This window comes from Vespula pensylvanica, chromosome 12, assembly GCF_014466175.1.
Source record: "Vespula pensylvanica isolate Volc-1 chromosome 12, ASM1446617v1, whole genome shotgun sequence".
In the NCBI taxonomy this organism is placed as follows: domain Eukaryota; kingdom Metazoa; phylum Arthropoda; class Insecta; order Hymenoptera; family Vespidae; genus Vespula; species Vespula pensylvanica.
In genome coordinates, this window is record NC_057696.1 from 3,962,622 (window position 1) to 3,976,310 (window position 13,689).

General features: G+C 29.8%; 1 protein-coding gene across 2 annotated transcripts in view; it reads right to left on the reverse strand.

The window, feature by feature from the left end:
• The window catches only part of LOC122633368 (putative uncharacterized protein DDB_G0267716), a 32,650-nt gene that overhangs the window by 133 nt on the left and 18,828 nt on the right, over window positions 1–13,689 (reverse strand). For both annotated transcript variants that reach the window (XM_043821180.1, XM_043821179.1), the window contains exons 2-4: window positions 1,493–1,664; window positions 1,357–1,414; window positions 1–735 (exon numbers count right to left, since the gene is read on the reverse strand). The exon at window positions 1–735 is cut by the window's left edge and continues 133 nt beyond it. In XM_043821180.1, the coding sequence (XP_043677115.1) occupies window positions 43–735; window positions 1,357–1,414; window positions 1,493–1,664 (923 nt within the window). In that variant the 3' untranslated portion in view covers window positions 1–42. The remainder of the gene's footprint in view (window positions 736–1,356; window positions 1,415–1,492; window positions 1,665–13,689) is intronic.

Here is a 13,689-nt window from a genome sequence, read left to right on the forward strand (position 1 = left end):
GAATCATATTCAGTCTTATCTCGTCGTTCGTGCCAATCCTGGTCACGTCATTTGGGCGGCGTTAAAGCCTCGTTTTCTCGGTACTGAGAAATGTTGGGGACTATTCCCGATCTGATATTGTTGAACGTATGGATTATTCCTGAGTACGTTGCCACCTGGTGATCCAGCAGAATATTGCGATGGTGGTACGATGATCCCAGTTTGTTGAAGATATTGTTCTCGATAGAGAGCCTGCTGAGTAACATACTCCCCGTTTACAGGATTCTGCGATCCGTAATGTATTTTTGTTGTAGCCTTCGTTGGTAATTGATTAGCGTTACATTCTTTAAAACTGTCCTGATAACGCAAACCAGTTGGCGAACTTCCTGGTGGCGTAACATTTTTCAAACTCTGAGTCGGACTTTGAGTAATCGATTCTAGAACGTGCCTTGGCATACTAGGAGAATGACAGTGACTCTCCTGAAGGCCATCGACACGATTTGCGTTTCTCACGAATATCGGCGCACTCTCTGGCCTACCACCAACTATATTTCTCATGCCCTCGCGATCCTTAGCAGTAAGACTTTGTCTGGACGTACTCAAACCAGAATTACGATTCTTTTGATTGGACAATGTAGCGTTATTCAGATCGGACACGCTCGACCACGTTACGCTTGCTAACTCCCAGCGCCGTAAAAGATTCGACACATGTTCAGCTCTGTTCGCTGAGTCGAGACTTTCGTCGTAGTCAGGACCCTGGAAATAAAAAAGGAAAAAACAAACAAATAAGTAAGTGAAACAAACAAGCAAAAGCAACCAAGCCAGCGAGCAAACGAACGAACGAACGAACGAACGAACGAACGAACGAACAAATAAAGGAAAAAAGTTGTTTTGTTTTATTTTATTTTATTTTTTTGATTTTGTTTTTCTTTTTTTTTACCTACAATCTTATCGTGATTCTTGTACCATTAGATTTATGTTTTTGCTTCTGACACATTATATTGGATTACACGAACGGTAAATTAATGGCATGTCTCGCGCGTACGTTTCGTCGTACATAGAGAAGACGAACGGCTGCCGCATGAATGAACATTATTGCGACAAGGCTGACGGAAGGTCGTACTAGAAGCAACCTCGAGGGGACCGTTTTCTCGCATGGCCTGATTCTAATATAACGCATATAATGCTTATGCTTATGTTATAATATAATTCTGTTTTAGTTAAACCCATTATTTCTGTCAACGTGTATCGCGAGATACGATATCATCATATAAGAAAAATTATTTAATAACAACTAATAATTAATATAAAATATAACGTAAACTATGTTCATACGATAATGTCATACATTATTATTAATATTAAATTAAAACTTACATTTTCAATCTTTTCATCAAGCATTTTAAAGAAATCCAACTGACTGGTGGATATCTCTCTGCAAAATAAAAATAAATCATAAGATGTCAATGATAATTGATTGTAATTATCATCAAAAATAATGATCGAAACTCACGCTTGTTGCAACAGCGGTCCACTTCCAGCACCGTTCGGTTTCTTCTTCGCTTGACCTTTGACATCGCCCGAACCATTCTGCTCCTCATTTCTATTCACCTCCACGCCGTTGTTATTCGTTTTGTTTCCTTTGGCATTGCCGTTACCGTTCTTTTGTTCGACAGACGTACTGCCTGTAAAAATAAATAAATAAATAAATAAATAAATAAATAAATAAATAAATGAATAAAAAGCAAGAGATTAAACACGTTTAAATATCATTAATAATTATTACTTAAGTACGAACGAAAACACAAAACGACGACGACGAATGGTGTGAAAATCAATTTGAATTTCGAAATGAATTCTTATCAAATATTTTCTAGTATATATCCTTTTTAATTCATGCGAGAAAAATATTCTCTAAGTACGCTAACATCGATCTTTGAAGAACAAACAAAGAGATTATACTGTTGCTTACAAGTGTTTATTCAATCGGCATTTGCATGATCCCTATTTTTGTTTCCTTTTCTATTTTTTTTTTTTTTTTCTTTTTAAATTTCCCGCCATTCCTCGTTATATGCACGCGTAACGAAGTCGGAGTGAAAGTGCAAAGTTCAAGAATGCAACTCGTAAACATACTTAATCTTATCATTAAGAGGCTTGCAAGTTAAAAAGACAGAGAGAGAGAGAGAAGATGAGAAAGAAAAAAAATGTTCAGGACATTTTTCAAAATCAAAATTAGATTCTCTTGGTAAAGGGAAAGCTCTTTTATTCTAATATTCTTTTTTCTTCTTTTCTATTTCAAAACTTCTAATCGAAGACACGCGATCCCTTTCATCGCTTTCGAAATAAACGAGAAAGCGTTTATTTCTATCGTGATTAATAAGAAAAAAAAAAAAAAGAAAGAAAGAAAGAAACAAAAAGAAGAAAATATCGAAATACGTGCGAGTAGATCTAATTTTATAAAATTATTCTTAATCATTGATATATAATATTTGTTAAAGGAAAAAATAAATTTCAACGCTTTCTTTATTAAAATCAAGATAATCTACACGTATTTTTTTTTATCAGATTATTACGAACAATGTGAATAAAAAGACAGAAAGAAAGATAGAAAAGAAAAAAAAAAATGGATATATACGGATCTCTCTACAATTTCTTTTCTTTCTTTCTTTTTTCAAATTATATTTGCAAAATTATCATATACGAACGCACACGCATCAAAAGGCACACTTATTTTTTCTTACTAATTTAATAATAAATAAAAGAGACTATATTTCTTTAGACTCGTGATCGCTCATGTGATCGATTTTGTAACGACAACAAATAAAAATATTTTTGTTATTCAAAAACAAATGTCTTCATCGCATATAAGTGCATCTATTTCTCTCTCTTGATCATCCTGTGTTCTATAAAGTTTCTCGTCGCGACACACAACACACACGTGGTCCATTCATTGGCACGCGAAGCAAGAACAGAAAGGAGAATGAACTCGTATTACAATGAAACGTAAATAAACCTGAGAACGAGTATACGTTCTACGGTGTCCTAATATTTCTTGATCCTATTCAAAATAGAGAGAAAGGAAAAGATTCATTTTATCGAGAATTCAATAAAAAGAAAAGAAAAGAAAAAGAAAAAGAAAGAAAAAGCGTGACTAAATGTAATTGTAAATATCACGTTACTTTCTTTACCAACATTTTTTTCATCCTAATTTTTCTTTTTCCAATCATTAAACCTATAAAAACTGCTAGACTTTATAGGATCAGATACTTTTGATTCACCGTGTATTTATTTGCGATTATATCGGGAAAAAAAATTCGTTTCTCTTTCTTTCGTAAGGGACATCGTTTCTTTCCTAATCATCTAACACTGATTAGTGTATTAAACCATTTTTCTTTTAAGTGCACGAGTTCGATATTTGCAATATAATTCCTAATAATGATTAGTACACTGCAAATATGTATTTAAAACAAAACAAAAAATACACGACTTTGTAATATTTGCAATGATAAGTTTTACAACATAAATACATACAAATAATGGTAAAAACAAGAAAAGAAAAAGAAAAAGAAAAAAAGAAAGAAAAAAAATCGCGTTTTTACCACTTGTTTATCAACATTGATAAGAATGTAACTGTCGGTGATAACGATAGCAAAGTCCGTTAAAAAAAAAAAGTATGGCAATGCATTGTTATAGATTCGCATTCTTTTGAAAATTATCAAAAACAATCAATTTTTATCTCGCTAATTACTTATGAAGTTTTTTGTTATATAAGAGATCTAAAAAAAAAAAAAAATAATAAAAAGAATACAAAATAACAATTAATATTTTTGACTTAGGTCAAGACTCACATTGTTTATTTCTTTTATACTCGTCGCTTTCTAAAGAAAAAACAAAAATGTGTATTCTTTTTGTCGCACGTTATCAAAAAAAAAAAAAAAAAAAAAAAAAAGAAGAAGAAGAAGAAGAGAGAGAAAATAACAACAAAATTATGAATCGCCAACTCGAAGCTTTTTTCTCTCTTACGCGTTTTATTTTTTGTTTATTTATTTCTTTTCCTTATTTTTCCTTTTTTGTTTTTTATCAGTAATTTCAAGCTCTATGTTTTTAACGATCATTTCATATCTAATCTCTCGTAATTAACTTATTAAATGAAGTTACCTCGTTAATATGTATATACATATGCATTTATAATATAACTACATGTGCGTATTTACTGGCGCCATTTACTCGCGTAAATATGTTTAGACAGATATTTTTAGTAAAATAAACATATTACGATTATCGCATCGTATTTATCTTCGTTGTAATGCAACAACTGCAGAGAAGGTCTTCGAGAAATACGTTTTACATGCATCGACGAAAGAGAGAGAGAGAGGGGGGGGGGGAAGAAAAAGAACAAAAAAAGAAAAGAAAAAGAGGAAGAAAATTATGCGAACAAAATTGAAAAACAAGAATAATGGCGAATATTTGTTTTTTTTTCCCCCATCCGAAATGTTATCAAATTATCTCTTTTACAATTTTATATTTTCATTCGCAACAATATTGACTAATTTTAATGGATTAAATATCTGTTCATCTTAATCGCGATTAGATATTCAATAATTTCTTCTTTTTTTATTACCTCTCTCTCTCTCTCTCTCTCTATCTCTCTATCTTTTCTTGACAGTAAAAAAGAATAAAAAAAAGGGAAGAAAAAAAAAATAACGAAGCGCGAACGGATGTGCGCAATTTTTTTTTTCTCTGAGATTCACTGTTCGCATAATGAAATAAAATGGATCCGAATGAAATCACGGAAGCGTGTAACGAGTATGGAGATCTAATCGATCGATCGATCGATCGATCCATCGATCGGTCGGTCGATCGTGATGCGAGAACGAATAGAGGAAATCCATCCGACACACGACGAACACTGACTCACAGATTTAATATTGGCATTTCAATTTGTGATGTAATGCCTAGCAACTACTGGATCGAACAAAAGTTCCAAAAGCATTCTCTTACAAAAAGGATTAGCTTCAAATTTCTCGGGAAAGGACTAAAATCAATTTCTAATATCTATTTAAAATCAATTTCTAATATCTTCTTTTAAACTTTTGTCCCACCCCTGTGTATATCGTCGTCCCTTTCTTTTCCTTTTTCTTTTTTAATTTTAATTTCTCGATCATTTCGATCAACGATTTTTCTTTTTTTTTCTTCTTCTTCTTCTTTTTTCTATCTGATAATTTTATAATTATTATTTTATTTAATATTTTATTACATATACGTATGTATATGTAAATAAATGTTTTACGAACAAACGATGATACTGTACGATCCTATTAGCCTAATTTCAATCAATTATTATTTCTTTTTTATTTTATCATCGTTGTTATCGTTGTCGTTTTAAATATCTTTCTCTTTTAATCAACGACGAAAAATATAATTCCATGTATAAAAATAAATTCTCTACGATACAACAAATATAATATTACATGATCCTATTATCCTAAAGAATATAATGCAACGGCATTACCTAACGTTGTCTGATCTCTTATACTTAATTACATACGCCCTTGACGTAGGTATTTTCCCGGAGACATTACAAGGGATTCACATAACAATATAACTCTTGCTTCTCCTGTCGAGTCAGCGAATGACTTTATTCGATAATCATAAGTATCCTCGATGATTCTCAATAACACATTTCTGATTACGTCACTTAGAAATCTTATGTGAAATCAACGTTTACGCGTTGAAAAAAAAAAATATATATATATATATAGATTTTTTAATTTGTTTAGGAAAATAATTCGATCAAAATTTCATAGCACTCCAGCGATCAATTTATATTAATAAATATTAAAAGATTATTATGACTTTAATTTTTAAAATATAATTTCATTCATCTTTTTTTTTTGTTTTTAAATATGTTCTTCATTTTGAATTTTATTAAATTTTGTTCAAGAAAATTTGTAAGCTTGTGTGTGTGTATATATATATATATATATCTTTTTTTTATTTTGTAATGCGCTGTATTTTGTTTATACGAAATTATTGAAGTTGGAATACTTCCATCTGGTATTACAAAAGATCCTAGTAGTGTGTACGTCGTTCGCTTTCCTAACAATGTTAAAGAGACAGACAGAGAGAGACAGAGAGAGAGAGAAAGAGAGAGAGAGAGAGAGAAACTTGAAAATCATTTTAATTTCATTAAAACATTAACGTCATAGTACACAATAACAAGTACGTGAGTATTTGTATAAGAAGTTTCCAATTTTTTCAAAAGTGTTTTCGTATTTCAATTGAGAACGTAATAACCACTTGCAACAGGTGCAACGAGTAAGATAATTTTCGTTTATAACGTTTAACAGAAAATATTTCATTGGAAATTTACTTTATCGATTTATATTATTGATTTATGATTTGTATTATACGTTCTACCTATAAATAAAATAGGCTATAAGTACTTAGATAATTTTAAAAATCAATTACTCTTTTTCGAAACCTGTTAGACTAATTTGTTTGTATTTTTTCTTTGCTTCTGTTTTTCCAATAATAAAACTACAAGAAAGGCTTCTGTCTAATTTAAAAAAAAGAGAGAGAGAGAGAGAAATAAAAAAAAATTGGTCTTGTCTTAAAAAAAAAAAAAAAAAAAAAAATGTAATTGATTAAGAAAAAAAAAAAGAAAAAAACCTTGGTATTTTCTACGTATAAATGTATTGCACTGAAAAACTATTATCTATTATACTTAGAGACGGAAAACTCATTAGTATTATCTCTATTTCACATAAATGCGCAATTTTTGCAAATGTAAAGAGATTACAGATAGATATAGCATATTCCAATAGCTTTCCTATCATTTTTCTTTCTAATCAATTTCGATAACTTTTCTCATTAAAATATAGATTAGGTAGTAACGATCTTGTACTACGCGGTATTAAAAAATTTGACATGTCATGAATGATACAATTTTTCATTACTTAATCAGAATCTTTCTCTATTATTAATAATCGTAAGTTCACATTTATTGTAATAATAATTTTATACTATTCCATTATTAATAGTAATAAATTTCTATTCTTCGTTCAAAATATATTTTTACTATTCTATTATTAACAATATTACAATTCTACGCGTTCTAAAAATATTTCTACTATTCTGTTATCCTCACAACATTTCTATTATATTCTAATGAAAGAGAAAGACAGACAGAGAAAAAGAGAGAGAAAGAGAACGAAAAATAATATTTAAGCTACATCATATATGTTATAGAACCACATATAATAAACATATATATATATATATATATTAAAATTTAATATAATACAACACAATATATATTCGAAAAATAAAATATATTGAAAATTCTAATTTACGAGAAGAGAATCAAGAGTATTTCCAATTTCATTCACTCCTATTGGTTTTTGATAGTAGTTCTCACCCGTTGGCACGATGCCGAAGGTCGACGCATACGTAGATACGCACGTATTTAAATACATATACATATATAAATATATCTATTTACGTATATGCATATAAAGATATATATATATATATATATCATCTTCATACATATGTACGAAGATGTAACACACGTAAATACGTACATACACGATTTAGAAATTCTTTTAAACGCCCACGCATAATGGATCCAAACCAAATTCGAACATACTCGAACATTATCGAACGTACGATGCTAAATAATATTGCAAAATATCTGCAAAATTTCATGAAAATTATATAAATATGTATCTATATGTGTATACACGTAAATATCTATTATGAATCATTAAATATAATGATCTATGTATAGTCCAACGACATTAATGCATTCAAGGTCGGAATAATAATTAGATATCCAGAAGATAAATAATCCTAAACTAGATGTCTGCGTAGTCTAACACATACATTAATGCAATATCTATTTATGTACGTGTATATACATGTGTACGTACATATACGGAGAAAGAGAGAAATAGAGAGAGAGAGAGAAAGAGAGAGAAGGAAAGAAAGAAAGAGAGAGAGAGAGAGAGAGAGAGAGAGAGAGAGAGAGAGAGAGAGAAGACACACACTCACAAATACACGCACTTATACAAACTAGTGCAAATAAATAGATTAAAAACCGGAAGCTGAAGATGAACCGTATATTCTCCTTCTTAACAATTTCAACTGAACGATTAGGATCTCTTCGACACTCTTCGTATCTCGTACTGTGTTATCATCGTAGATTTTAATGTGATTTCATTTATGTAGAGACGTATATAGGTACGTGTATATATGCTCTGTGTATATATATATATATATATATATATATATATATATATATACTCGAGATAGTAACGTATGTATCTACATATATGTGTACGTGTTGGCGAGCACGTTCTACCGTGGTTGCACGCGATAAATATGTCGAGGACATATGACTGTCATGGGAACGAGAAGTCAGATGTATTCTGACGTCTGCGAAAGGAAAAAAGAAATTAAAAAAGGAAAAAAAAAAGAAAAGAAAAAGGGAAAAAAATAATAATAATAATTGTGCCGTTTATAAAAACTTTGACTTGAAGTTTTTAATGACTTTCACATAATCAATTAAAGCAAAAGGAAAGAAAAACTTTTTTATTTCGATCTTTGCCCTTCTCTCTTCCTCTCTCCTTGTTCTCTCTCTCTCTCTCTCTCTCTCTCTCTCTCTCTCTCTCTCTCTCTCTCTCTTTGTTTTTTTCTCTCTTCCCTTTTTTTTTTTAACATTAAGATTGACACGATTTCAAATACATGCTATATATAATAGTTATGAATTTTGCGCACGTGTACGCAAAGTGGTTTATATTTCGCTTTTGTTTCTTCCTCTTGAAATAAATTTTTTTTTTTCAATTTTTTCTTCTCCCTCTCTCTCTCTCTCTCTCTCCCTCTCTCTCTTTTGTTTTCTTTACTTTTTCTATTTCGAGAGAATCTCTACGTCGTCGTTTTTCATACGCAACGATAATACGCTGCTCGTATATCTCGCGAATAAAAGCACATCGGTTCTACGCACGTATTCGCATAAACTTTGACCTCATACGAAGCGGTATTAAATGATAGAAAATTAAACGGAGATCGTCACGTGTACGCAACACAAGCGAATTTCTGTGTTACTATTAACAAAGTTATTTTATATATAATATATAACAGTTCACGTCGTTGATGTATATTTTCTATGTGTATGTATATTTTGTTTTCTCGCAAAAAGAAATATATATATATATATATATATATATATAAAATAAAACGAAACACGAAAAAAAAAATTCTAAAAAATAACGCGAGATTCGATCTTACAAAAAAAAAAAAAAAATCATTTATTTCATTCATTCATTCTCACAATTTTCATTTCATTTTGGTTTTTCTTTCCTTTTGCCTCTTTTCCTCTTTTTTCTACTTTCCTCTTAAAAATACGAATATAAAAAAAAAAAAAACAAAAAAGAAAATATTGATTAATCTACACGAGATGATACGTTTAAAGAACGGAAGTGTAAAAAAAAAAAAAAGAAAAAGGAAAAATAATTTAGGACGGATGAACTATTAAACGACGTTATTTGTAGAACTTTGATAAATGTGACGATAAGAGAGTTACGTGCCTAACGTCTTTCTAATCTTTCCTCTCTCTATCTCTCTCTCTCTCTCTCTCTCTCTCTCTCTCTCTCTCGTTCTCCCTCCCTATAGTCACCTCGTGACGTTAACAATCGTCGTGTTTCTACGCAAGGTGCTGGTGAACGGAATTTATATTTAGCAAAGGCACGCGTGTAAATTTACGTCAGGGACTTGCGTATACGCGGACATTTTCAGTTTGGTTTGCAGTCATCGATTACATGTGACTATGCTAATGCATTATTGCAAAGAAATACCTATTATACCTTACAAATGATGCAATTTCCTTATTTCGATACAATATCTTTTCAATATATCCTTTCGATTTCTTTCCATATTCTCCGTTATTTTTCTTTCTTTTCTCTTTCTTCCTCACAATTATTTTATCATTTCGATTTCTAGCACCTCGAAATACATTATCACGTAATACTGTTAGATACTGTAGAATTAAATGTAAACAAATCTATAAAAATTTTCATTAGTTTTATCTTCTTATCGTTTTATTTCCTTAGAATTGTACGTTTAAAATGATTGCTATACTTATAAGGTAGTGAAATCTAATACAAACGATTGAAAAATAAAAAAACGAATAAAAATAAAGAAATAAAAAAAGAAGCTGTAGAAATTTTCTACAAATGTTCTATCTAGTTAGAAAACATGGAAAGTCTCTAGTTTAGAGAAATAACACATTAGAATATTAGAAATATTTTCTTTCTAAACTCTCTCTCTCTCTCTCTGTGATTCTCTACCAAAGATACTTTCCAGTATCAAATCCAACAGGACAATCCTCTAAACAAGAATATATATATATATATATATATATATATATATATATATTGTACCTCTACCCAGATTCCAAAGAAGAAACTTACTTGTTGCACAGGATATACGATTTCACTGACAATTAAGTTAAATCCTAAAGAAGTACAGCCGTAATCGAAACTGAGTTCCTAAGTTCCTAGAAAGGTGTAATTGATATTAAAAAATCAATTACACCTTTCTAGGATCATATTTAAACTTATTAATAATCTAGTAGCAAGTTAACCATCTAGACCCGTAAAATTTGATGATCCAAACGAAACATTAATCTGAAAAGTTTCGAAAAAAAAAAAAAGAGATGCAATCAATTTTTACGATCGACGATCTTGAGCAAGAAATTTTGTTCGATCGTACAAAAAAAAAAAAAGAAGAAGAAGAAAGAAGAAAGAGAACAAAAAAAAAAAGAAAAATAAGGAACAAATAACTAAAAAGGAACATCTTTTTTGAAGAAATGAAAAAATTTTAATCGAGTAAAAGTTCAGGATCATCGTCGAAGGATAAACTTGGAAGAGAAGTCGTAAGAGATATACTACCACCATCGACTATATATCCAAGGTGCTTAACAAACTGAGAAGATATGAAATTGGGGTCAACTTCATCAAGCGCAATCAAAAGTTAAATGGGCTGAACTTTCGACGTTCTTATGTTTGATTAAATAAATTTCGTGAGAAATCAAATTTGCGAGACGAATTTTTTATAACAAAAAAAAAAAAAAGAAGGAAAGAAAAAAAGAAAAAAGGAAGATAAAAGAACAAGAAAAAAAAAAAGAAAAACTCCTCCTTTTCTATCTCCCTTTCTCCTTTTTCTTATAGTAATTAAGTAAGTGCATGGGTCGTAACGATCAAAGCCATTGTTTTCTTCGGCCCTTGTCGTAGTAATTAAAGGGTTTCCTCTTTGTAGACCACCTACATGTTGTTCTCAGGCATCCCATTGCTTGTTTGCCCGTTCCAACTTTGAGTTATTGTCCTCTATAATGACCAATATTAAGCCATAAGGTATCGACTTCCATTGTGATAAGATAACGGACGAGTTTACTGGTGGGAGTTAACGGCTCGTTGCTTTTAAAGGATACGAATGAATTCACGATAACGATCATTAACGAAACGACGAGATAAGAAAAGCTAAGTTACATTTTTGAAGTGTTCGTATGTGTGTAAATGTGTAAGTACGTACCTACGTACTTATTAATCCATATATTATAACAAAAGCAACATACTAAAACTATACGTATATATGCATATTATAAATATTAAAATGTTCCTTTAAAATAATAATTTATCATAACTTGCGAGTATCGATCGAAGCTTCACTTTTTCTTTTTCTCTTTTTATCTTATTTATTCGAGGCGTTACGATGTAATTTCGATTAAATATTATTTTGTTATATTGATCTAACCACGTTATTCTATTATCTATATTGATCTAAAAGATACATTGAGTCTATGTTTGTAATTTGTACATACGCGATACTTTTGTAAATTAATATAGGATAGATAATCTCTCGTTTTCGTACGAGACTACGAATTTTTAAAAAGGATCAAATGTCTTTAGAAAGAAAAAAAAGTATTGTTTTATATAGAATATCTATAAGAGACGATACAAATTAAGAATGTCTCTGCAACGTATGAATTGCTATTGCTAGATTTTCAAAAAAAAAAAAACTAATATTTCTATTAAACTAATATTTCTATTTCTATTTCCTCTAATATTTCTATACGAATACAATTTTCTTAATATATTGTTAAATAATTTGTATAAAATTAATAGACAAAGGTATTAAAATCTCATAATAAATTTTCTAATAATAAAATTAAAAAGATGCACGCAACTTAATTGGAAGACGCAAAAAAGAGAAAGAAAGAGAGAGAGAGAGAGAGAGAGAGAGAGAGAGAGAGAGAGAGAGAGAGAGAGAGATTTAATGAGAAAGCTAATTAAAAGCGACATTATTAACTCGTTCGATTGTAATTATCAACGAAAAAGACAGATAAACTTATATATACTTTTTATAAAGAAATTTCGTTTGTTAAATGTAATATAATTGTCGATATCCAATAGATGCTTATATGAATAATACATTCACATTAAAATGTCCATAATGATAATATAATATCTATATCCAATTACAGAGAAATCTAATTGCAAGAATGAGAGCCCGTTAGAAAATAAATCTAGCTTTCGTCTAACATCTGCATACTAATTTTATTTTCAACTGATATATTAAATAGGATAAAATAAAAACGACAAAAAAAAAAAAAAGAAAGGATAAAGAGAAAAGAGAAAATGATCGACGTTTAACATAATCGAAAAATATTATTTCCTTAATTACCAGTCTAATTAGTAATTTCGATCGGAGAATAAAACGTTACGGTATCGACTGTCGTTTAGAAATCGACTATATAATTTAGGTGCGATCATTGAAACCGTTTAAAGACCTCAAGTCATAGCAATAATACATTCGAATGTCTACAACATGATTCATTAGTACGAGTATACTAAATGTGTTTATATATGTACATGTATGTATATATGTATTTACTGAATTACTAGTGACTTTGTTTGATGACGTTGGTTGACTCGCAACCGACGGCCATGTAATGTTTAGAATAGAAACAATGTTTTTAATTACGAAAACACATGATAAAATATTTTCATCATTTTATTAGATCTAATCAAAATTAATGTATTGTTGCTTGATCGAAAAAAAAAAAAAGAAAGAAAAAAGAAGAAAAAAAAATAACGTTGAACTATGTCGACACTTTTTTTTTTTACAAAGTAATGAAAACTTCGATCGCGTAACTTTAGCTTTTAATTAATTTTTTATTTATCCTTTCTTCATCTTTTAAAAACATAGTATTTTTTCCCCACGTCGAACGTTCGTCTTTCATTACCAACTTCTTGTTATTGTAAGTAAAAATAAAGTGATATAAAAAAAAAAAAAAAAGAAAAGAAAGAAGAGGAAAGAAAGGGAAAGATCATAAATTATTTTCTCCTTTCCATTAAAAATTAATCGTATATACTACAGATTTTATATTATAGATTTTTCAAAATTAATCCTAGAGAGAAAAGAAAATAACGATGCGTCCTTTCAAATTTCTATGCATTTATCCTGTGCACGGAGAAATGATTGAATGAAGAAGAAAAAGGAAAAAGAAAAAAGAAAAAAATCTTTCATCAAAATTATTTTCACAAACGAACTACTACAAAAGGAACGTACCTTCGAAGTGAATAATAAAAGGGAGAAGCTCTACTCTCCTACGAAGGTTACTTTCAACCGAAGGACACGAATGCCAAA